This window comes from Rissa tridactyla, chromosome 2 (genome assembly GCF_028500815.1).
Source record: "Rissa tridactyla isolate bRisTri1 chromosome 2, bRisTri1.patW.cur.20221130, whole genome shotgun sequence".
NCBI classification, from domain to species: domain Eukaryota; kingdom Metazoa; phylum Chordata; class Aves; order Charadriiformes; family Laridae; genus Rissa; species Rissa tridactyla.
This window is the reverse complement of record NC_071467.1, coordinates 17,944,921-17,972,238: the sequence shown is the minus strand read 5'-3', so window position 1 is coordinate 17,972,238 and position 27,318 is coordinate 17,944,921. Positions and strand designations below refer to the sequence as shown.

General features: G+C 37.3%; 1 protein-coding gene across 3 annotated transcripts in view; it reads right to left on the bottom strand.

Moving 5' to 3' along the window:
• Positions 1–27,318, bottom strand: part of CSMD3 (CUB and Sushi multiple domains 3) — a 688,054-nt gene that overhangs the window by 502,702 nt on the left and 158,034 nt on the right. For all 3 annotated transcript variants that reach the window (XM_054193012.1, XM_054193014.1, XM_054193015.1), the window contains exon 4: positions 26,827–27,021. In XM_054193012.1, coding sequence (XP_054048987.1) covers positions 26,827–27,021 — 195 coding nt within the window. The remainder of the gene's footprint in view (positions 1–26,826; positions 27,022–27,318) is intronic.

The following is a 27,318-nucleotide window of genomic DNA, read 5'->3' as shown; positions in this document are numbered from 1 at the left end:
CCATCTGTGGAGAGCCCATGCTGGAGCAGGTTCTTGTAACAGGAACTGTGGCCAATGGAGAACAGCCCATACAGGAGCAGTCTGTTCCTTAAGGACTGTGCCCCATGGAAAGAATCTACACTAGAGCAGTTCTTGAAGAACTGGGATGGACCACATGCATGAGCAGGGGAAAATTGTGAGAGGAAGGAGGAAGTGTTATGGACTGACAAAAACCCCTGTTCCCTGTCCCCCTGTGCCACTCCAAGGGGAGGGTAGAAGAATCAGGAATGAAGGAGTGAAGTGGCGTCCAGGTGGGGTCTCATGAGAGCAGAGTAGAGGGGCAGAATCACCTCCCTTGACCTGCTGGCCATGCGTCTTTTGATACAGCCCAGGATGGGGTTGGTTTCTGGGCCACAAGTACACATTGCGGGCTCCTGTTGAGCTTCTTATCAACCAACAGCCCCCAAGTCCTTCTCCTCAGGGCTGCTCTTAATCCACTTTTTTGCCTAGCCTGTGTTTGTACATGGGATTGTCACGACCCACATGCAGGACCTTGCACTTGGCCTTGTTAAACGTCATGAGGTTCACACAGGCCCATCTCTCAAGCCTGTCAAAGTCCTTCTGGATAGCATCCTTTCCTTCCAGCATGTCAACTGCACCACACAGCTAGGTGTCATTGGCAGACTTGCTGAGGGTGCACTTAATTACACTGCCCATGTCGACAGTTCTGAGGAGTTTGTTTCAATTCAAGAAACTGCTAGATATTTCTGAAGTGGGAACAGGCTGAAGAGAAGGATATAGGTTTCAGAGTCATGTTGGAAGGGGGAAATCTATTTTCAAATCCTGTCTTAAATCCTATTACAGTTTTGGTTTTGATAGCTTCTGTCTATGACAGCATATAATTTTGCACAACCACCTTCCCTTCCCCCCCAGAAAAAAAGAAAGAAAAGATGTGGATAAACTGGAGTGAATTCAACAAAGGATCACCAGGGTTGTTGGGACTGGAGCGCTGAGGAGACTGAGGGAACAGGGCCAGTTCAGTCCAGAGATGAAGCATCTTGCAGGGACCTGACCGCAGCCCCCAGTGCCTACATGGAGGCTATTGAGACAACAGAGGCAAGTTATTTGCAGTGGTACATGGAGAACAAGAGGCAGAGGGCCCTAAAGAGAGATTCACAGTAGATATAAGGAGAAACTTTTTCACAATAAGAAAAATCAAAACTGGAACAGATTCCCCAGAGAGGTCAGTAAACATACGTTTTCAGAGATTCGAATGTTGCTCAAATTCCTCCTTGAATTTCTTTATTGCAAGTCCCTTCTGCTTTTAAAGACTGGTTCAAAATGTGCTATGCTTCATCCCAATTGGAGTTCCTCCTTGCCATCTCAAAAGCTATGCTTCCAAAAAAAACCCCTATTTAATTCAATAAATATGTAAATATTTCAATTTCTGAATTCCATTTTGAAAACTATTACCAAGTTGTCTAGATTAGGGAGGAAAAAAATCAGCTGTTTTTTTTTTTTATCAAACCCAAAGAAGTATAGATATTTTTGTTGGTGTTTTAATGAAATAGTAACGTGAAATCAAAATTGAAATTTCAATAAAACTTTTTTTAGTCTTCAGTAAGGCTTCTAGGTTTATCTTGATTTGTATCAGAGAAATTACTAATGTCTATTTTATTATCAGGTACATCATGTTATCAATTTTACAGTTTTAAGTTCATGTATTAATAATACCTGGTTAGAATTTTGCAGAATTTATACTGTTGCCTAAAAAATCAATTTACATTAAAGTTGACAGGTACCTGTTAGAAAAATTTATCGTTTCTCAAAGCCCCATGAATATATAATAGAAATATTTGACAAAACTGTATGATGGACACATTTTAACTTTAAGTAAGAGCTGTCACCTGGCAACTCCTAAATCTTTTGAATTGTTCCTATGTGACTTGATTTGTGTTGGTTTTGATAACCTCCTTGGGTCCCAAAAGTTGTTCTTCTGTCATTTCTATGATAGCTTAGATATAGGAAAGAAAAACAACCAAACAAATTGAAAAACAAGAGAGAGGGACATCTATTGTCTGAATTAGCTTACTATTTTTTGAACTTCCCTGCCCATAATCTAGTAAATTATCTAGAGCAAGATCAGGGGAAAAAAAGAATACTTTCCCTTTGTTTCATTTTCAGCTCTCTTGGCCTGATATTTAAAGTTGTTTTTTTTCCTTAGAACAAGTGCATCAACTTGTACACCATCCAATGGAGAAAGGATTGCAATGCATACATCTTCAGTCTTTTTTACCTTTGCTATAAAAACTGTGGAATGAGACCACTTGAATCTCTTCTTATGTAAACCACTCTGCAATCAACTCTTACTTATTTTCTACATTACATTCACTATAGGACCTTAGCGGCATAAGAGTCTGTCATAATTTTCATTGTCTAGTCCTTTGAACCTTCTAGCCTCATGAAAACTGGATTACAAGGAGCATGGTAGCTTAAAATAATTTCCTTTTATGAATGGAAGAAAAATGCAAATGTTCATCAAAACATCTTTCTAAAACGTATAATTCCATATAGTCAGGTTCATAAAACAGCTAAACAACAGGGTGTATTCTTACCAAGCACCATGCAAAGCAGGAGGCACAATTTCCGTGGCACATTTGTGATCTCTTTACTTCTGCAATGTTACATATCTAAAAGAATCTGCCTTTTATCCCAGTACAAAATGTCTAAGGGTGAGAAAATGTGAAGATTTCAGAGTCAAGGTTTCTGTAGTTGCTTAATTTTGCAGAGGCCTTAAAATGCAGCACCCCAGAGTGTGATCTGTGACTGCCGCTTCACCAGAAGAGAGAAACAGGACTTAACCTCTCCTGAAGACGTTTTCTCAGCCAATTTACGATGACTGCTTTGGCAGCTCTGTTATCTTGTTTGCCAAAATTTATCAAACTTAATTTAAGTCTCCTTGCATTTGAAAAGTTCACAGACACATTCAAATTTGGAAAACTAAAATCAGAACTTGAAGGAAAAGATTTTTACACCACAGAAGCATTTAGAAATAAGCATTTCAGTGTTCTCCTTGAGGGATGTACAAAGAAGTTTTTCAGATGTAAGTTGAATATATCTCCTTCCTGTATCTAAATGCCTCTGCCACTCATATCTCATCATACCACCGGATGGTTTTATTGTGACACTCAAAACCTTATTGTGTATGGAAAGGAACACACAATGTAAATACAGACAAGAAATTATTTTCCATCTGATTAGTGATTTAATGGTGGATAATAGTGCAGATCACCTAATGAATGCAGAGAAACCTCATTAATGTTGCTGCTACCATTACCTTTTTAATATCACAGGAAATGGAACTCCATGATGATGAAGACTGGAAGCTTGTGACTTCCGACACCAGGACGGCTCCTGCTCCTCCTGTAGCTCTGCAGCTACAGAGTGGGTCAGTGCCCTGGTAGTAGGTGAGGGGCTGGGACCTAAGTCCAGCAAAGCACTCAAACTAGCTGAACCTGAGTTCTGCAGCAAAACCAGCAGGAAGTGGGAAACGACAGCAGTGGGAGACTCCCTGTGGCAGGGGATAGAGGCCTCCACCTGCAAACTTGTCATCGAGGGAGGTTTGGTGCTTGTCAGGGGTTCAGATCCCAAACATTGCTGAGGCTTTTCCAGCCTTCAGACCTTGCTTCTCTTCCATGTGGCCACTAACACTGTGATGGGAGACCTGGAAAATATCAAGCACAGCTACCCAACCCTGGGCTGAGGCTCAAGGACTGAGTAGGGGCTCGGGTGTTTATTTCCTCAGTCCTGCCAATAAGGGGGAATTTTGTGAGAGGGAGTGAATGGATCCTATTGAGCAACAAGTGCTTACATATCAGATATGGATGACAGGCATTCAGCTTTTATGGCAATGGGACCATCTCTGAGGATTGAGAACTGCTTGGAAGAGATGGGATCCAAGAGGTGAGGCAAAAATATCTTTGGCAAGAGGCTGGACAACCTGGTGAGGACAGCTTTAAAGTAGGAAGACAGGGGAGATGATGGAGGAAGAAGTAGATGAGGCCTTCTTCAAACAACTGGAAGAAGCTTCACATTTGCAGGCCCTGTCCACTTAGGGACTTACACCACCCTGAGATCTGCTGAAGGGACAACACAGAGATCACAAGCAATCCACAAGTTTGATACAGTGCACTGATGACAAATTCTAACCACAGGTGTGTTACACCTTCTACAGGTATGTTGTCAGCAAAAGGAGGACTAGGGGAAATGTGAGCCTTCTGCTAACGGGGCAGGGGCTCTTTGTGACAAAGGACATGGAAAAGTCAAAGTACTCATTGCCTTTTTTTACCCCCGTAAGACTTGCCTTCAGGAATTCCAGACCAGTGAGAAAGTCTGGAGCAAGCAAGAATTAACCTTGGTGATGGAAGATCAATCTAGGAACATTTTAACAAACTGGGCATACCTAAGTCCACAGGATCTGGTGGGATGTGCTCATGAGCTGGCCAATGTCGCTGCAACGCTACTGTCAATTATTACTGAAAGGTTGTGGTGACAGTGGGGAGGTTCCTGAGCACTGGAAGAAAGTATAACTCACTCCTATCTTTAAGTAGCGCAAGAAGGGAGATTCAGGGAGCTACATGCTGTTCAGCCTCACCTCGATCACTGGGAAGGTAACAGAACCAACCCTCTAGAAATCATTTTGAAACATATGAAGGACAAAAAGGTGATTGGAAGTAGTCAGTCTTGATTCATTAAGGTAAGGAGAAATACTGAGCCAATGAGATAGCCATGTTAATGGTTTTACTGACAGGGTAGATGGAGAGCCATGTGTATTATCTTCACTTTAGCAAAGCTTTTAACATCTCCTCTAAAAACCTTATAGACAAACTGATAAAGTATGGGATAGATAAAGGGTCAGTGAGGTGTATTGAAAACTGACTGAACAGCTGAGCTTAAAGAGTGGTGAAGTGCATGAAGCAGCTAGGGGGAAGTTACCTCGCATCTGGAATACTGAGTCCAGTGCTCAGCTCCTCAGTACAAGAGATACGGACATACTGGACATACCAGACAGGAAGTCAGTGAGAGAGATAGAATTCCCAATTCCTTTTTTTTGTTTGTTTGGTTTTTTCCATCCGACTCCTGTAGCCAGAACAGAGGCCTATGACACGTATAAATAAATGTGCATTAATCAGGATGTAATTAATATTTACTTGCCTTGAACCCTAATATAAGTGCACTGAAACAGTGTAACCAATGTAACAGCATAACCAGTAGTACATAAGCTTCTTTGTGATGCCACAGAGAGACACAATACACAAGCATTTTTGAGAATTATGTGAGCAATGTGATCACTAAAGGGGCAAAGATGTTTGTAGCTGCATATTGGAGGTATCCAAGTAATAAAGTTGAAAGATAAGCACAACTAACTACAAAGCAATGTCCTGACCATTGCATGAGAATGACTGTCAAGGATATGTTTTCAAGACCAACAGTTTTGTATAAATAATGTTAAGTAACAATATGTAAGAACTAACTGTTTGCACAAAGTGTGCTGTTAATACGTGGATTTAGTAAAATTCAGTTTTAAAGTTTAAAACTGATTTGATTTGTCAGTATTCTAAATACTCCATGACAACAGACTCTACCTCCCTGATATATACATATGGACATATTTATATATTCAGTTGCAATACTTCTCATCTTTGTTGGGTCATACTGCTTATGAAGATGATGGGGTGATATGTGTAATGACGGATAGGTTTTGCAATTCCCTCTGGACCAATGGCATCACACAGAAAAGCAAGATTTTAATCAGCAAAGGTATTTAGAAGTACATGAGGAAAAAAAAAGCCCAGGTCAGCATGATAAATTTCATATCAGAAGAATTTAAAAAAACTCATTCTAAAATGAATCGGGTTTTAATATCAATGTTGACACAATGCAAATTCCAGTTATGTGTCTGGGCATCTTCAGTGCACGAACAGCAAAGAAAATCAACAAGAAAAAAAACAATGGCTGAGAAAAGTCATATAATTCATTGGCTCCCAGAATATTTGCATGAAGTGACAATTCTCAATGCACAAAATGTAATAATACAGTAATAAAATGCATAACATGCTATTTTCATTATGATGTCAGTGTAACAGTTAGAATCAAAGAAAAACACATTCCTTACATTACAACACAGACTACCTGAAAGTTAAATAATTCAACAACAGCATAAATTGTTGTCATATAAATTAAACATTATACTTAGGAGAACATAGCGCATATGATTACTAGAGTAGCAAAATGCAAGAGAAGCCCAGGACTGCATTGTTGAAACTCGATGCTGAATTGATTGTACAAACCCTAAGAATTTCAGCTTGGCTTCTTCCAATTCCAGAAGCTTTTGAATGTATAGCCTAAGTAATCAAATTTTTCAGTAAAGACACATTTTGAAAAACAGTGCTAAGGTTTTCATGAAAACAGGCAGCTGGATAGAGATAAATTACTGCTCCCATTGCAGAAAATACTAGAGTCTGAATACAGTCATACTATTGGGCACTGAAAATCCACAGAAGGGAAAGCACCGGAGAGCCAAGATTTGTAAGTTCTACTGCTCGATATTTCTATTACTTTTCTGTGCTACAGCCAACCACCACCACAGAAAATAAGGACTTTTACCTTGGTTGTTGTTTGTTTTTGAAGGACTAGAGCTGTGGTTGAAGAGAACTTTTCTTACTTTGTATTTTAAATGTTGAAAAAAACTTTTTTCTCATATTCTAAACCTAAGCTGTTTCTACAAGTAGTTATGTTTCTCTCAGGGAACTTCTGTTGTTTAGCCTGGAGAAAAGGAAGCTCTAGGGAGACCTTATTGGTCTCTGCAACTACTAGAAAGAAGGTTGTAGAGAGGTGGGTGTTGATCTCTTTTCCCAAGTAGTAAGTGATAGGACAAGAAGAAATGGCCTCAAGTTGCACCAGGGGAAATTTAGATTGGATATTAGGAAAAATTTCTTCACTGAAAGAGTTATCAAGCATTGGAACAGGATGCCCAGGGAAGTGGTTGAGTCTCCATCCTTGGAGGTATTTAAAAGATGTGTACGTGTAGTGCTGAGGGACATTGTATAGAGGTAACATAGCAGTGCTAGGTTAATGCTTGGACTTGATGATCTTGAAGGTCTCTTCCAACCAAAATGATTCTATGATTCTATGACTGCTATTTCAGAAGTATGTTCTGCTTTATTCCTACCCCATTGTCTGATTCAGGAATTTCGTATACTTCTGCAGGAATGACTACAAATGAAGATTAAAAAGTTATGCTTTTAAAACATTAGAACTTGTGACAAATCAAAAGTGCAATTATCAGCCTGTGGCATACCACTTCAAAAATACAAGTGAACTCAATTACCTCAAAAATAATATCACAAGCTCATGGATATATATAGAAAGTCACTCCATTATAGCTTTTACATAAAAATATATATTTATGTATTTTATAAATAAACATTACCTATATTTATATAATAATAACATCATACTTTTGCTGTATCGTTATGACTATTATTTGAAGGACAAATATGAAAAATATATAAAATTATTGTTAGACTTTTCACGGAATCACGGAATCTTCAGAGTTGGAAGGGACCTCTAGAGATCATCTAGTCCAACTCCCCTGCTAGAGCAGGATTACAAAAAGCACATCCCTCAGGGCTGCATCCAGGCAGGTCTTGAAAATCTCCAGAGAAGGGGACTCCACAACCTCCCTGGGCAGCCTGTTCCAGTGCTCTTGTCACCCTCACCGTAAAGAAGTTTTTCCGTGTATTTGAACGGAACTTCCTATGTTCTAACTTGTGCCCATTGCCCCTTGTCCTGTCGCTGGGAACCACTGAAAAGAGCCTGGCTCCGTCCTCCGTAAACCCACCCTTTAGGTACTTGTAAACATTAATCAGGTCCCCCCTCAACCTTCTCTTCTCCAGGCTAAAGAGTCCCAGCTCTTTCAGCCTTTCCTCATAAGGGAGGTGCTCCAGTCCCATAATCATCTTGATTGCCCTTCGCTGGACTCGCTCCAGTAGTTCCCTGTCCCTCTTGAACTGGGGAGCCCAAAACTGGACGCAGTACTCCAGTTGTGGCCTCACCAGTGCAGAGTAGAGGGGGTGAATGACCTCCCTCGACCTACTGGCCACAGTCTTCCCTATGCAGCCCAGGATGCCATTGGCCTTCTTGGCGACAAGGGCACACTGCTGGCTCATGGATAATTTGCTGTCTACCAGGACCCCCAGGTCCTTCTCCTCAGAGCTGCTTCCCAGCATGTCCGCCCCTAACCTATACTGGTGTTTGGCATTCTTCCTTCCCAGGTACAGGACCTTACACTTGCTTTTGTTGAACCTCATTAGGTTCTTCTCTGCCCAGCTCTCCAGCCTGTCAAGGTCATGCTGGATGGCAGCACGGCCCTCTGGAGTGTCAGCCACCCCTCCCAGCTTGGTATCATCAGCAAACTTGCTGAGGATACACTCTGTCCCCTCATCTAGGTCATTAATGAATATATTGAACAAAATTGGACCAAGCAAATTCTAGCAAATATATTTTTTTCATTAAAAATGCGGCAGATTTATGAAGTTTATCTTGCTGGATTTTTTAAATTTTTTTAATGAACGTACTGTGTTGTAATCAAGCCTTATGAGCCTCTCTGATGCAATTAGACTATTTGCCATTCAGTCTTGTCTTTTGTGGCCTTAAATCGTAGAATCATAGAATGGTTTGGGTTGGAAGGGACCTTAAAGATCATCTAGTTCCAACCCCCCTGCCATGGGAAGGGGCACCTTCCACTAGACCAAGTTGCTCAAAGCCCCATCCAGCCTGGCCTTGAACACGTCCAGGGATGAGGCATCCACAATTTGTCTGGGCAGCCTGTTCCAGTGTCTCACCACTCTCACAATAAAGAATTTCTTCCTAATATCTAATCTAAATCTACCTTGCAGTTTAAAACTGTTGCCCCTCATCCTATCACAACACTCCCTGATAAAGGGACCCTCTCCCCCTTTTTTGTAGGCCACCTTTAAGTGAAAGACTGCTATAAGTTCTCCCTGGAGCCTTCTCTTCTCCAGGCTGAACAACACCAACTGTCTTAGCCTGTCCTCATAGGAGAGGCGCTCCAGCCCTCCGATCATCTTTGTGGCCCTGCTCTGGACCTGTTCCAACAGGTCCATGTCCTTCTTGGGGGCTCCAGAGCTGGACACAGTACCCCAGGTGGGGTCTCACCAGAGCAGAGTAGAGGGGCAGAATCACCTCCCTGAGCCTGCTGTCCACGCTTCCTTTGATGCAGGCCAGGACGTGGTTGGCTTTCTGGGCTGCCACTGCACAGTGCTGGCTCATTTTAAATGAGTGTTAGATGTTAAATCTAGTCCAGACAACTGATCAACATGTAGGCTTCTATATTGAAGATGGTTGAAGGAATCCCTCACATCCTGCCTATTCCAAATCCAGCTAAATACCACTCCAACTTGTAGGTTCACTTAAGTCCATCTTACAGGAAGCTTTTGAACTCTTTGGTCATTAAACAGCCTTCCTAACATCTAAAAGTTTTGAGAACTATCATAAAATGAACTAAAAATGTTAAGTAGTGGTTATGTGAATTAATCACGTAATATGAAAATGAATTATCATGAGAAGAGGCACATTTGAGAAATGCAAAAAGCCATGCAGAAAAAAAGCAGCCTTCTTAAACTCTATGATGCTTCTATTACTGAGATAACACATCTTAGTTTCCATTAAAAAGATGGATTAAACAATGTATTTACTCCTATCCTGTTGAATGAATCTTTTATAAAAATTGTTTTCTCAGCTAAACAATGTTTTTTTTGCAAGTATGATTTCTCTGCAGTTGCCAACATCTCAGTTGCATACAAAGACTTCAAAGCCCAGCAGAAATGTTTAATGCAAACATTTCAGTCCAAGAAAAAACCCGACACTCTGAGTGTTAGGACTCTTTAAGAACTATGGAAATTCAGAGATGGACTAAACAAGTTAGTAAACTGATGTAAATCACATGCCATGAAAGTGAACTTGCTTTTTTTTTTTTTAAAAGCCACTAGAAAAAGTAAGCATGACAGAAAAATAGCAGTCTTGATCACTTCTCCCCCTTTGTTTTTTTTACAAACCCTCAGTCTTTGGTTTTCACACAGCTTAATTCTGCTTTCAGTCATTCCCATTGTTTTTAATAGGGGTATTACGGTGCCATGAAGAATAGCGCACACACTACTTTTTTGCACATTTTGATACTTATAAGCCTTTTACTTATCTTTACATATTTTATACATTTGGGTCCATTCTCTCACTTTGCAAGAATTCATTTGCAAATTCTGGATCTGCCAAGGCTAGTGAGCACGGTGGTAACGATGACTTTGAAATAACTACTTTCACATCTACCCACTGAGAAGTTAATTTGCCACAAACTGTCAAATTTTAAAAAATCTTTTCTTGAAATGGGTCTAAACTTTGTATCTCATGTTGATCTTAATTCCTAACCTGACTCAGCATTTACAAATACAGTTCTACATGTACTGAATAGGGCTGAATCAATACTGAAATGTTTAATAAATATCTAGATCACCTATCCAGAATTAACTTACATCTCAGAACCATGAAGCTGAACTTTTTGGAAAGTCATTGGCTTACTAAAAACAGGCAAACAACCCTACAGAACAAAGAAGATGACAATATGTTTTAAAGAATAAAAATGAGAAATGAATCATCAGTGGGTTTTGATTTTTAGTTCATAGAACAGTGGCTCTACTTCTTAAGACAATAACTGAGAAAAGTAAGTCTATGTCCTAAAAAGGGGTAGATGCCTCCATTAGGAAATTTAAAAAGGGTTGCAAATTATAACCTTCCCCCCACTAATCTCACATAGTTCTGCAGGTAAAAAAAAAAAAAAGCAGAAAAACCCCACCAAATAATGGAGATTGTACAGCCTTCCTAAGCAATCTATTCGCTACTTAATTGTTCACATTATTTGAGGTGTGTCACACTTGTAGCTTAAATCTTCTTAGCTCACAAATAATGTGGCTAACTTGTAAACGAATAGCCATATCCCCCCTAATATAAAACTACCTAAAATTAGGACAGGAGCACAAGGACAGAACAGTTGGTGCACAGAATTTCAGAGCTTATTATGAAAAGCAATATATTCCATTTAATGAGGGGATTAAATCCTCCCATTTATTGCACCATTTGAAATGAAGTGCTTATGCATAATACAAACTAGCTAAAAAAGAGGCGGAGGGGGGGAGAAACTGGAGCAAGACAGGACTTCTTGTAGGCTTTAATAGGGTTGTTGTTTCCATGGGAACCCTGCTAGTGTGCTGGGTAGAATTCTGTAGGGAACTGGTGATCAAATAATGCAAGACTTCCTAATTGTCAAGCAACAACTTGGTTTATGTTTTTAAGTACAACTCTTCACTTAATACCACAGTTAAATTGCCGGAGAAGTACACAGGATACATTTCACAAAGAAAAGAAAAACAATGTAACATGCAACTACCCTACACAGAAGGACAAAGTAATGTTTTGACTTACACCAATTCTGCTGTTGCCCAAAGTTTAAATATATGAATAACTATATATAAAAATAATTAATTGAATAATATAGATAGAAAGTAATCCAAATTTTAAGAAGCAATATAGTACACAATATTCAAAATGACGCTGTAAAAAACCAAATCTACTTGAGCTGAATTGAAGACAGCCATCTAACGCATTTGGTGTCAAGACAATCTACACAAACAACAGAGCATTTCTTTTTGTACAGAAGCTCAGTGAGAATGCTCATTTTCATGCATTTATCTGCATATTTAGTAGAAGGAATAATCTGCATATACACATGCATGTACAAAATGTTAGACTTGCTTCATGTATGGAAAACACCCCATCATACACAGGGAACCTAGAATTGCTGTCAGTGGAGTCAAGTCCTGAAACATCTCTTCAGGCACTTGCAAATAGTTCCCTCATGCCTGTACTTTAAGACAGGACTGTCCTGTGTTCCTTGCTTTCTTTGGAGCAGCCTGTACTTCAGTCTTATACTTAGACGGACTTTAATCCTTATTAGCCAGCTCTGCAGGACAGTCTTTATGCACTTTTTATTTCCAGATTCTACAAAAGGCTTCAGTTTGCACAGTTCTCCTTTGCTTGTCAAATATTTGTTCACATTAAATACTGTCAATTGTTTTCTGAATTTTTAATCTATAGTGTTATAAAATAAATTGCAGCAAGAATTGCAGCCTCTGGCGGGGCTGTTATGAGACCTTGAAACTTATGTGTTGACTGTTTACCTACCTGCTAGAAGTGTCTGTGACTTAATCAGTTCATTTATCTTCATTTGCTATTTTGGTTTGCTTTAGATTTTCATATGAAGCTGAAATGGCAGTTTAACAACATGAAATCTTTGGAGGTAGCTATGACAAATGTTATACTTAGACATGAACAGCTTGTCTTCAGAACTCCCTAAATAAATAGGTACGGGGGGGGGAGAACAATTCAAAAGAAAAATATATTTTTGTTCTAGAATTCCATTTTCTTTCCTCAATTTGCAAATTATATAACAAGCATCATTAACTTAAGGAAGTTTGTTTATTTGTTTGTTAGTTTTTAATGCTTATATTTTTACTTTCACTTTTTACATTTTTTTTCTGTAAATGTGTATAATATTGATCCACTAACTTAAAGCTCTTATCTAACAGCGGTATCTGAACACTTTCCAGAAATAAATTTGTTCTGTTAACATCCCAGGAGTTGCTGACAAGTTTCAAGGTATTGTTCATAATGTATCTAAATATTGATGGCAAAGCTCTTTACCAGCAACTTCTTAATGTGGACCATAGATCTTTCAGACTGTTGTGCAAATGATGGTACAACAATTGGGAAGAAAGATTGATTTTAGAGTGAAATACTGGGGATGACAGAAAAGGGTGCTTTTAGTGTAATTATTTGTGCATATTTAGAAAATCTCTCATTTGGACTCTCTATGTGCTAGCCTAGCCAGGAAACGGCTGAAATGCAGCAGACTCTACCAAGCCTGCCAACTCCTGAGCTGACAATGTGCAGATTATACATTAATTTATTCTGGGACTAGAGGGCTGCAGAATCACTAATGTCTGTAAACCATCTCCATAGTGCTGGCACAAAGCAGATAATACGCAGTGTTGGAATTTATGTCTGAGAGAAAATTATTTGGCTAATAGCAAGATCATTATAGCATCCTTGTTCAAAATGGCAGGTAGTCTTGCAGATAGAATTGTAGACATGAGACACAAACAAATTTAATCCAAAGATAACTGAAATTAGGATGGCGGTAAGTCTATTCGCAATAGCACAAACCAAACAGAATTAGTGTGTAATGTCATGCGTAGCACTTCAGGATACATGACCCTTTTTTTCTGGCTTTTCTATGCACCATGAACCTTAGGCAAAGCAATATATCTAAGACACTAGGTGGTGAGCGGAAGGTAGTATTCATAATGGAGAAGCAAGCCACGTAAACACCATGTGTGATCACAGACTGACGAAGGTACTGCAAAACCAGATTAAGCTGTAGTTTTTCCAGTAAACAGAGCTTGGAAAAACTGTAAAATAATTTAAGTCACTGACCAAAATCAGAAACATATCTAACAATTAGCTTGTGTTTTCGAAGAAATACTGTTTGTAAAGCAACATTAGCTTACGATACTTAAAGCAATGTTTTTGCATTTCTTGTGATACCTCCAGGGTTATGAGAGGCAGAAAATTTGATGGAACAAATGCCTGAAAATTACAGTTCTGAAAGACAGATTTATGTGCAGATGCATATCATCCTGGATTTACATGCACTTTCCCAGAGTCATCTTAGGAGTTCTGTAAAGAGTAGGATGGGAAAAAGGGACTATGGATCCAACATACAAAATTAATTCAGATTTTTACTAAAAGGGAAGATACTTGTCTTCCTAGGTAAAGTGTTCCCTTTCCAAAATTACTCTTATAAAATATTTTCTTTCTTATAGTATAGTATCTCTATTGCAGCATCATCCTTTGAATCCTTAGTCTTGTCTGCTTCCCCTGTTATGTTCTTTTTTTGTCTGTTACCATCACCGTTAAGTTAATTGGAAGAATTCTCATTTATCAGTGCATTATATTATTTTTCAACATCCAAGTTGCCTATCTTGGGCATATAGGCATATAGCCTTTGCATTTTTATGAATATTGCCACCAGTTACCTGAATTTAAAATGTGCATCTTTTCTTTTGATCCAGCACTATTAAATTGTTTCATCCACATCACTCTAATCCCTGTCCTTATTCTTGAATATGGTTTCTGTTAGGGTGCCAAACAAACAACCATATAGCTTCCTTGGCTCTTTATTTCATCCACAACAAATTTTAATTCAAAACAACCCACGTGCTCAATAGAAGTTGACTTCCTCGCCACCCACCTGCCTGGTACCTAGAGCTGACTTTGACATCAGATATCATGTTAGACATATGGTGCCACTGTTTTTAACAATTACAGAACACTGAAAGAAACAATAAAACATAACCTGCTAAGCACCATAGTCATTAGATAGCCTGACTCCTACTGAAAACTCCAGACCTCCAAAAACAGGGTCACATGCTCAACAGATGATCCAAAATATGGAAATTATATTAAAAAGCCATGGATATATTTTTACAATGCATTACATAGTACTAATCTAATGAGTTCAAACAATTTTTTTTTTTCTGTTCTACGAAAATGAGAAACAAATTCATTCAGTATTCAAGGTTTTTAATATCACCTTTCTTAAAAAGAAAAAAAAGCATGAAAATGTAGAAAATGTTTGGTTAAAATACATTCCAGCTACAGTTCCTAGACTCTGAGATATTTGAAATCTCTTTCCTTAGTTTCGTTTTAGCTCTTTAATACTGTAAAAATAGATATTAAAATACGGTCTGTCCAAGGAAACTACTTGGTTAAAATTTGCAGGAATCTAAACTCATACCCTTACACACTACATTGATGAACTGTAATATAGTAGTATCATTTCAAATACAAGTGACTAGGGATGTAGAGGAAACTCCTTTGTACTGAAGAACAGAAATAACTTGCCTGCAAAAGTCTTAGGCATCTGTATTTCTATGGCTTTTTGAACGGATGGGCTGACTATAGAAAGGACATCGAAAGCTATCCTAAACCTTCCAAAGCCTAGAAAAGCTCAGTCTTAGCTGCAGTTTCTGTAGTGTTACATAAAACAAATGAGTTAAATTGTCATCCTGAAATATCTGAAATTCAACCCAAGAACCATGAAGTGTGCTCTAGCCTCTTTGATAACTACAATTCTTTAAATAACAGTGGGAAATGATTACATGTATGTGAAAAGGAACATCTGGTTTATCAAGGCTTTTTGGTTTAATAGAAAAACTTACCACTATTGGGACTGAAATAAAGAAAAATATTGTAAAAATCACCAGGGTGGTTGTGTTTTTTTCCCTTTTTTTGCTGATGAGCAAAGTGTAATATTGTATGCAAACAGCTACATCAGTAAGGGAATTTGGGAGGGGACTTCTTTTGGGGTTTAATTTAGGAGAACTATCCTTAACACAGAGAAGGAAATGCCTTTTAATTGATACCTACAGAAGTAAAAAGAACAGAATGATAGTAATGAGGTAGTGTCACAAATATTTCACAAAAATATGTAATTTATAATATCTTTCATCTGATGATCATAAGGCCATTTGCGAGTGAAATGAAACATATCTTAGTGTAAAAAAAATGAAGTGTAAAAAAATTATGTCAACTATACGTGACTGAAATATTCATCCACTCTTCCAGGTAGAAACAGGATGAAACAGGATCAAAAGGGGAGGATCTTGCTGTATTAATATATGGTTGACAGAAGGAAGAATAAATGAAAGGGACCATGAACAAGTCTACCATGTGTTGAATTTATATTTTGAGTAGCTTTCTATTAAAAAAAAAACAAAACCAAAAACCACACACACACAAAAAAAAAAAAAAACAACCAAAACAAAACAAGACTGTAATAAAGGAAATGTTACACTGGTAATAACAGGAAAAATATTACCTAAAAGAGCCATCAAACTATGCCTGAGTGTGAGGCATGCAGTGTCTGATTTTAATTTAAGGCAACAATTTGCAGACTCAGAAAGCAAGTCATAAATTTGCAAGGGAGGGATCAGAGTCCTTTTTAAGAGGTCTTTTTAAATAGTAGGTATTTTTTTAAGTACGCACATTTAGCTGTTATATATACTTGTTTTTCTTACACAATTCAAGCTTACTTGAAGAGTTGCAGTGACCAGAAAAAGTGGATAATTGAGCAACCATCCATATAGAGATACCAGAATAACTAGAGCAAGCATGGCTGCTTGGAACAGCTAGAAAGAGCAAATGGTTGGCAGGCCACTTTGCTGACTTAGCTGCATCTTAAATGAGGCTATGCAATTAAACAAGGAAGATGACAGCACCCTGGAATTAATAATCCTGTACTATGAGTGATGCATAACTGCATGTTACATGAAAATAACTAACTATCCTAGCAGTTGCATCATCAGGGGATGAGAAAAGAGAAGAACTGTAATTATTGCACTTTGAGCATCTGGAGCAGCCAGTTATGGATTATTCTGCTGTTCATTTTTTTTTCTCCCTTCAGTGAAGCAGTGCTCTTAATCCATTTGCTGTACCATTTATGAGTGATAAACCTTAGCTCAGTGAGTACCAGACATCTTAATTTGATTTTCCCAGGTTCCTGGGGTCCTAGCATTTGTTAATAATTATAAATTTTTACCTCAGTCTTTGATTTTCCTAGTAATGATAGAAACAGAACACTTTATAAAATCCTTGGTGTATGATGTCCACATCCTGTCCTTTGAACTTTCATCCCCAATTAGAAGAAAATTCCCAAAATAGTTTGTTTATGAAGTTATGATCATTATTCTTATTCATAAATCTCTGCTTTTTCTAATCCTGTTCAGATGAACAAATAAATAAAAAGTAATTTTCATTATGCTTTCAGTTTGACACGAAGTAAGCAGTGCCTCAGCATTTTTACGTGATGCTCAAAGCTGCAGGACAACTGAATCTCCAAATATTTCTTTTTCAGTATTTGTACTAATTGAAATAGGAGTAAGGAAGAGTTAAACTACAACATTATTCCTATAAATGTGTTCACTTTGTTTTTTACTTCATATAGTTAGAAAATTTGAATCTGGCACTCTATTTTTGGCCAGCCTGGAGATTTATAAATTGCAGTAAATTAGCACAATATTATTCTGGGACTTTAGCCAGATTTGTCTAGAGCTCCTGGAGACTTTGTATTTGTGCCTTACCACAAGTGCTTTATTCCATGGGCAATACAAAAAGATGAAAGCCTTGCCCACCTACCTGGGATTCAACAATTAATCCATTCTGACAAAAAAACCCAAAACCAAAACTAACGAAGAACACATTCTTCATTAAAAATGTTATTTAAAACCCAGAACATTATTTTAAAAGTAGAACAGCAATTGAAATAACCCTCATAGACTAATTAGGTAAATAACCGGACACACCAGCAGCTCAAAGTGCAGCATAGAGCATGCTCTAACTATGAGCTGTGAACACAAAATTTCTTATCCACTCTTTGCTAATTGGGATCCAACACTTCAAAAGAAAGCATGGATAAATTGAAAACAATCTAGAGGAAATGAACAAACATTACTAGTGGTGTCAAAAGCATGACTTGTGAAGAAAGAGCGCATTAGGACTATTGTACCTGAAGAAGAGAAGACCAAAATTAAACAAGTAAAAGGAAGTTTCAAAGCAGAAGAAAATAATTTTTTTCTAATGTGCACAGGTACAAAGCTATATACAGGAAAAAAGATAACATGCTTAAATTTTAGCAAGAAAAAAATAATGTGGAATAAAAGATAAAACCCCTTTCTATTAATATTAAAAATAAAATGTGGGAAAACACTGCTTTTGGAAAATGTGAAGGGTTTTAAAGGACTATCTGGACAAATACCTACTGGGAGTAAATCTTGCTGTGAAACATAGGTATGCATTCTTTAAGATCTTCTGAAATCTTTGCTGTATATGTCCTGCCATACTGCCTTTTAAACATATATCAGGAAGGATAAAGTCCCATGAGAACTACAGTCTATGAATTAGAGACTGCCTTGATCTGTTTGAAGAACACTTCACACATTTCCTCACCCTTATCCAGTGGTGTGTAACAGACTCTCAATTTGAGTTCTCTGTTCTATTGTTCTCTGATCCTGATCCACAAATTCTCAACCGGGCGATTCTGCACCCCCAACAGCAGATCCATACATCCAAGCTGCTCCTTCACACAGAGACCACCACCACAGCATCTTCTCTGCCTGTCTCTCCTGAGGAGTTTGTATCCATCCTTTACTACACTCCAGCCATGTGAGCTGTCCCCCTATGTCTCAGTTACTCCAATAGCGTCACTGTTCTGTGACTGCACAGGGAGCTGCCCTTCCTCCTGCGTGTGCCCCAGCTTGACTCAAGGTACATGTCCAGATGTCCCTTCACCCCACTTTATCATTTGTGAAGTCTCCCATATTTCCATCACTCTGCACCCCTTGCTTTTGACCTCTGTCCACTGCTACCTTATTTAAATGTGTGTCAAAATGTCTATTTCACGTGGCTCCTACTTTAAAGTTATTTTCTTTTCAAATTGATTACTTTGTATGAAGTATTGGTCTCTTTTCCTCATGCTTTACTCAAGAAGATAAAACTGGGAACTAGCAGGGCTCAAAAACAAAGACTATTAATTTTTTTATTTATACGTTAAAAGAATTTTTAAAAGTTATAAGACATACATAAAAAAATTTAAAATATACATATTTACAATTATATGGGAAAATACGTATAGAAAATCTACAAAGTATATAATTTTGGGACATAAGATCAGAAATTCATGATGAAAGACAAGATGGAACCACGACATGTAAAGAATTAATGTATAGCTGCCCAGCAGGAAGTTTCTTTCTGTGAAGTGTAGAACACCAGCCAGTGTTAAGAGTATTGGGATTAGGAAGCTTAAACTGATGAAGCAATTAGTGATCCTGAATTCTCCCAGGTTTTTTTCTCCAAGTTTTTCACCCCCTCCCACAGAGTCTTAGAAGAATCCAGAATCAACTTTATGATGTAGAGCAGCAAAGAGAACCTCTGCCCATAAACTGCTCTGTTCTGGTGAAATAACGTCAGCTTCCCTCACTGACTGAAATGCAGAAGAAATTTTACATGCTAAATTTGTACAGATCTACTATGAAAGGTTTAATCCTGAACAAAACTCAGAAGGCCATCATACAAGACGAATGAGTTAAGAAAGCAGATCTCTTATCCATATGTTCATTACAGTCAATTCTGTGAGAGATTAAGTGTGCTGTTGGGCCTTTCTTGGCCACCTTAAATACAATGGAATCATAGCAAAACTCTGCTACAGCTTCTGTTACATTTAAATGCCCTTCCAGCATCAACACAATTTGTAGCAGATTGTTTTTAACCTCTTAATTTGGAGAGCTGAATAAAAAGATGACTAAATTTTGTGAAATTCTAAATTTATATTTGTAACACAACTGAACAATCTTCAGACTCTTTCATCAATGGATAATTTAAAATATTATCTCTTTAAGAACAGGCTACAGATCCAAAATCTGTCTCACGAGACAGAGACAATGCTGTTTTAATATTTAAATAAACCAGCAACACTCCTGCCAATGATGAGAACAAGGAGATTAATTAATGCTGAAGAGCAAAATTCATGTTCCATAGGCAAATCAATAATCATTCTTTAGGTTAAAAAAGATTCAGTTTTAACGCTAAAACATCGTGCTAGAATTTTAGCAATGAAATCTTTTCCCTGCAAAAAAACCTACTGACTATCAGTTGTTCTCATGGAGTAATATTTGAAGGGCTTTCAAGACTTCTCAGAGAAATAATTTGTTATGACTTCTGCTTTCCAGATGTAATTACATCTGAGTTATAAATCAGAGTTTGCAAAGTGTTACTTAAATACTGAATACTATTTTCACAATTCCCATTTATACCCAGGTAAATTCCAATTTTAGGCAGAAATTGAGAGATACACAAAGTTTTATCAAGCTGTAATTTCAATAATCTGAGGAAAATATACTAGTCTATTTAAAAGCCCATAGCAACAAAAGCTTTTTGGATTAAGCAGTTTAGTAAAATTGTATTAATGAACCTGGGATTTACCAGTAATTACTTTCAAAGTATTTCAAATTATTTTACAAATGTTATTTATGCTAATTTATCACTAGAAAGGATTTATCCAGGAATGCCACACAGAAAAGCAAAAGGACTTAAAAAAGCACAAGCTCAGCTTGAATTCAGATTGGCCAGAGATGTCAAAAACTGCAAGAAAGGGTTTTTCAGGTACGTAAACAACAAACAGAAACAGAAGAAAAATATTGCCTTGCTGTTAAACGGAGAGGTAAATTAGTCACCAACAATGTTGAAAAGGGTGAAGTTCTCAACACTTTCGTCACCTCTGTCTTTACCAGCACTGTTGTGCCCCAGGCCCTGGGAACAACAATCCAGGTTGATGCAAACACAGACCCATCATCAGTGAAATTGGTATGTGAACTATTACAAGAGCTTGACTCCTACAAATTGATGGGCCCTGGTGCTATCAACCTGAGGGTGTTAAGAGAGCTGTCTGATGCCGTTCTCCATAATCTGTGAGAAGTCATGGAGATCGAAGGACATCCCAAAAGACTGGAAGAAGGTTAATGTCACCCCCATCTACAAGAAGAGCTTAAAAGAGAATCCAGGAAATTGTAGGCCGATCAGTCTTGCTTCAGTCCCTGGGAAAGTTACAGAACAAATCCTCCTGGGGGCCATTCACAAGTCAAATGAAGGATGTGACTGGAAGAAGCCAGCACAGATTCACCAAAGGCAAATTGTGCTTGACAAACCCGGTCGCCTTCTATGACAAAGTAACCTGCTCGGTTGATGTGGGACAAGTGATGGACATTGGCTACCTGGATTTCTCCAAGGCTTTTGACACAGTTCCCCACAGCCTCCTCCTAGAGAAACTGATCTGCTACAGTCTAGACAAGCAGTCTGTGTGGTGGGAGGGTAACTGGCTGACAGGCTGCACCCAGAAGGTGGTGGTAAATAGCTCCTTTTCAAACTGGCAACCTGTCACAAGTGGAGTCCCCCAGGGACTGATATTGGGGCCAACAGCATTGAATATCTTCATAAGTGATCTGGATGATGGGATCAAGTGTACCCAGATGAAGTTTGCTGATGATATCAAAGTGACTGGGGAAGGGGACACTTTGGAAGGAGAGCCACCCTACAGGAAGAACCGCATAGGCTGGATGAGTGGGCTAACAAGAACCTTATGAACTTCAACAAGGACAAGGGTGAGGTCTTGCACCTGGGAAAAAATAATCCAGGAGTGCAGCACAGGGTGCGATCTACCTGGCAGGGTAGCAGCTCTGTGGAAAGGGACGTGAGGGTCCTGGTGGACAACAAGCTCAATATGAGTGAACAGTGTGCTAGAGTGGCAAAGAAAGCCAACAGGATGCTGGGTTGCATCAACAAAGGCATCACCAGCAGAGACAAAGAAGTCATTATCCCACTCTACTCAACACTGGTCATGTCACACCTGGAATACTGTGTTCAGTTTTGGTCCCCACTATACAAAAAAACTGGAGAGGCTGGAGAGGAGGGCCACCAAGATGATCAAAGGATTGGGAAACCTGTCATATGAGGAAGGACTGAGAGAACTGGGTTTGTTCAGCCTTGAGAAAAGAAGCCTCAGGGGTGACCTTGTCAGCATATTGCAGAATTTAAAGGATGCCTACAAAGAAGATGGAGCCTGCCTGTTTACAAGGAGTCACATGGAAAAGATGAGGTGCAATGGGCAGAAGTTACTCCTGGGGACATTCCGACTAGACTCAAAAGGAAAATTTTTCACAATAAGAACGATCACCCATTGAAATAATCACCCGAGGGAAGTGGTTGCTTCCCCATCATTGCACAGTGTTAAGATTCAGCTGGACAGGGTGCTGGGCCATCTTGTTTAGGCCATGCTTTTGCCAAGACGGGTGGGACCAGATGATCCTTGAGGTCCCTTTTAATCTGGTATTCTATGACTGTATGATTTTATGAATGAAAATGAACCTAAGAAGAATGTAAGATGTTACAGGGAAACGATTACCTAGCATAAGCATAATTTACTGGCCCAAACTGGAATTGAGATAATTATACATTTAACACCTTAAAATAGTCTTTAGGGGTTTCTAACAAATAAACTTGATTAGAAATGAAGTCAGTTCATCTTCATATCTTATATACAGATACATGATTCTACTAAACATTTTTGTTGATTTTCTTTTTAACTTTCTTTAAATAATCCAACATTTCAATTCAGTCTCATACAGCTGTACTGAGGCTTTTCCAAGGATAAGCAGTGACAACTGTTTGTATATAAGAACTGGCTTCAGACAAAAAACTGCTCGTTCCCTATGAAGTGTAATTTATTCCCGCCTTTAAGTTAGCGCACTTTATTTTCCTCTGTGTGTACTGTCAGTTCCACTAGTTAATGTACTGCGTGGCATCAAGTGCAGTACTTTGACTTTATCTCCTGCTTTGTTCTCTCCACAGCCAAGTTTACAACAGCCCAGTTTACAACAAAGACACAAAGGCAGAGTCAGCTTATTTACTGCTTATATTACTAGGTTCTATTTGCCACACTATCACAAAATTATTGTGATAATTAGTTGGTTGTTGGGTTTTTTCAAAATTCTGTACCATTATAGGCCATACATAGACAGATACACCCCTTCAAGAAAGTGTACTTGGGGGTCTATGAGACTCTTAGGTATTCTTTTATTTCATTTGAAGATGCTCTCTTTTTTATCTGACATAAAACTTACCTCATGTAGTTGAAATATGTATAGTCATGAGTACCTAGAGTCAGTGGTTTATGCACTTGTCTGACCAAAATGTATGTCAGTTCAAACAAGTGGAAAAACAAAGTGTCTTATTAAAAATATGAACAGAAGTGTTATAGTGACAAATATTTTGTAGCTATATGTACAGGCAATAGTGAAAATATTTTAATAGAACTTCTAGGAATACAAAGAAAACTATATTCTGTTTTTGAAATTTATTTATTCTAAAAGAAAATGGTTTTAGCATGAAGATTCTTACAACATCCATTTTACCCTGGAACAGGAAAAACTTTAAAAATGTAAAAGTCAGAATACTTCATTGATTATGAAAGTGTCTAATTATTGGAACCTTTATAGAATGACAATACTATATATAAATGTAACCTTATTTATTAGCCTCAGTAAATTATTCCTGGCTTGCTGCGTTATGGAGAAAATGCAAGCTGCAACATTATCTCAGGAATAGGTGATATGATAAAGCTGCTGTCATTTTCCACTGTTGAAAACAACCTTATCAAAATTAATTTGTCAGGGAAGAAGACTTCATTTAAAACTAGTCATGGGTAGTGCACAATATAATTGACCACAACACAATACATCCAATTTAGTTTTCTTTTAATTAAGGTATTTTTGCACTTATAGTAAATCTAATAAAAATTACAGTATTTTAATGAATATCAGAGCTTGCAAATGACAGGTGAAAAACTTTGTGTATTCGAGCTACGTTCACTGAGAAACAGGATATGAAATAAAGCTATTGTTAGATGCGCACACTGATTTTGCAATACAGTCCTATGGACACTAGTAAAGAAAAAGGAAGCCATTTGAGCTTCATGAATAAGATCTGGCCCCCAAAAAATATCAGTGTTATGCACCAAATGTAAACCATAAGCATGCAATAGGGTTTCATGTATGGATGGTTGTGGCAATACAAAGCACTATGGATTCCAATTAAATTCCCCTCATTGAGATATCAGTCCATAAGTATTACATTGCTTAAACAGGAGCATAACTTCCTCCTGATCTTTTCATTCAAAATTAAGGCAATATAAAAGGAATGATCTAAAAAAAAATTACTCCCCAAATTTACTTGTTCTGAATTACAAGTGGCAGATGACAATGACATTTATACACAGATGATCTAAATACATCTATGAGCTTAACTCCACTGGCATCTAAGCATGCTCTAAATTCTGAGCTTTGTTGAATTTATTTTCTATAGGTAAAACCAAACAAATTAATATTGGATAACGTATCCTTTTTTTGCTATTCTTGTTGGTTTTTTTTTTCTAATAAATCAGACAATGGCATTTCCTAGCTCATGGCATTGAAAAACTCTGTATTTCCCCAATCCTACTAATTATATTAAAATGAACAACTAGTATATGCATATCTGGAAGAGACATGGCCATCTACCAGAAACTACTAGTCAAGTTGTTTAGCGTTGAGAAAAATCAATTCTTACACATATACTCTGAACATTACACATCACTTCATTTGTTTGTCTCAAGATTCCCTGTTTAGATGTAATGACCATTGGTAGGGAACAATAAGACTTATATCAGAGGAACTTTTTAAAGATGAGTCTTTAATCAAGAAGAGTCTCCATGGCAAACAGAGAGAAAGAGATAAGAAGCTCATTAGTGGGTAATCACCTTTAGCAACCTTCTGCAGAATTCTGAGTTGGATAATTGCATTAGACAAAATTAGGACAAGTTCATTAGAATGGAACCACAAAGGTCTCTGTATTAAATGTAAAGTTAGGTGTTTCTGATATCAAACATAGACTCATAGAAGGAGCTATTGAAAATAATTAGTTAATTTTTTTATCGAGCATAGACCAAAAGTATCATTACAGTAATGTGGTACATTAAGTCTTTAAGCCATTATGCCTGATGTTAAAACTTAAATCAAGAATCTGTCACATTCTTAGGTTATGCTTCAGTAATTCATAACCACCACTATTAAAATGTGTAGGTTGTTGTTTTGGTTTTTTTTATTTTTAATTTGTCAAGCTTTTACCCATTAGATTCTTCACTGCTACTTCTTAGAGCACTGTCTTCTCCAAAAAATGTTTCCTTTCTGCAGTAAATCAGTAAATGAGTTTCTGCAGTAAATCAAGTCACCTCTTCATCCTCTTTCACATACACTGAAAAGTTTGAGTTTCCTCAGTCTCTAGACAAAATTACAATTTTGAAACCTAGTGGAACTTGTTTCCTGTTTTTCTGAATCCTTTCCAATTTGTCAACTCTTTTTTGCCCTAGAGAGTGACAATATTCAGATAATGACCTGTCTAATCATGAATAAAAATAAATATGTTTTCCATATTCTTGTGTGATAGTCTTCTGCTTACGCACTGGAGTTATGTTTAACCACAGGATTACTTTGGGATTTTATAATTCCAATTCAAATTTACACTGTGTATTTTCACATCCCCTTGGAATAAAAACAAAATGTATGCAATGTTCTGCTGAAAAACATTGAATCAAAAGTACAGTGTAACAGTGTGACTGTGATGACTGGCTGGCAAGTGGAAGCATCAGTTTTAAGTCTCTCATCTTCCTTATTTAAGAGTACAATTTTTTATGCCAATTCAGTTTAAAATTGGCAGATCAAGAATTTGAACAATGGTCTACAGTGAAGTCCATTAACCTTCTACTTTGTTCCAAATGTAAGTTTTGTGTAAGTTAACATATTCTCATCAAAACTTTTTTATAATCATCTCCGCAAAAAAAAATTTGGATTTATGCCTTGATTGGGTATCTTCTTTGTAAAAAAATGTTCTAACATTTTTCTGGAAGTAGCAAGGGAAGATTTAGGAGTTATAAATAATTTTACTAGAAAATATTATTAGTAGTAATAACTTTGTATTTTCTTCAAGACCATGGATAAACATATTAAATAGCTCTATGCCAAAAAAAGGAAACAATAGAATGGTGTTTCCAATGATACACATTTCCAATATATAACCACTTTTTTTGTGGTACTGGTCAACCAGGCTTTAACCCAACCGAATTTTTATTTTTTTTTAATCAGAAATTTATCAGAATGCTAACTTCAGTTGGAATGTTTGTATAGCCCCTTCAAGTTTTAATGTTTTATAGCCCATGCAAGACTGCATCATTTTTTTCAGACAAATATAAATGTTACATTCTGTAAAGTTAACCTGTGAATCCAGAAAGGATCTCGAGCTTGCCTGACATAACAGTGTTTCATCAAAATACTATATTATATTTGGTTGTGTGTAGTAGTGATAATTTCTCCATTTTATCAGGTTAGCTCTTTTCATTACCCTGCAAACATTATTTCTCTCTAATAGCTTCAAAAAATAAGATTTGCCCATAAAATAGGATTCCCCACTACTGCTATATTTCTAATGTGAGCAAGAGAAAAGGATTTGACCTACAATATTTGTTAGAAAACAAGGGATATCACATATATAGAAGTATTAAGATACCAAATCTAACTGAGAATGAGGGGGAGTCCCTCTAATTCAATTGTTTTGGTAGTTTCAAATTTCTATTTGCTCAACATCCATGTTAATACTTAACAAGAAGTCAATGCTTAGGAACTATTAATGGATCCTAAATTTACATTCCCATAGTTGTAAATATGTTGAACACAGACATTTATAGTATACTTATTACTAGGTTTCTAGTTCTTCTTTCTTTCTATATATATTAAAATATATGAGAAATATGATTTTAATAGGATATTGACTTAAAAATTAGTAGATGCATATGCTGAGATACATCATATATGTAAGCAAGAGATCAAAATATTCAAAAAGGCTTGTATTTCTTTAATTGCAGTCTAAAAGTTAATAATTGAAACAGAGATTTAAAGTTGTTCATACTGATAAAGATAATGTAGATCTTTGAGAACATTACCGTAGCATTTCTCTTACCTCTACAGATAGGAACGGGGAAGTCCCATGATGCCGTATTCATGGAGTTAGCTATGCAAGTAAGCTGAGGGTGGCCATCCAAAATATATCCAGTTACACAGCTGTATCGGATTTTGTCACCAACATCAAATCTTGTACCATACAAGATACCCTTTGGTGGAACTCCTGGATTGCCACAGGAACTACTCTGTAATTCTGGAGAAGACATATTTATTATTACTTGTAATGTTTTTATAAATCAATACTTCATTTTGCTGAAGAATACAGAACACATAAATTATGGCAACTTTGGGTAGATAGTGTGTTTTCATGGATATTGTACAACTCTGAACACTGAAAAGCCATTACTGACTTAGTCTATTATGTATCTACTTATGTACCCACATACCCAAAGGCAGAATATTACAGAAAAATGAGCATGAAGTTTTCCTTAAGCTCCAGCTGTAGATATATTCATATATTTTTCTTAATTGATAGCAAAGAACTCATTAC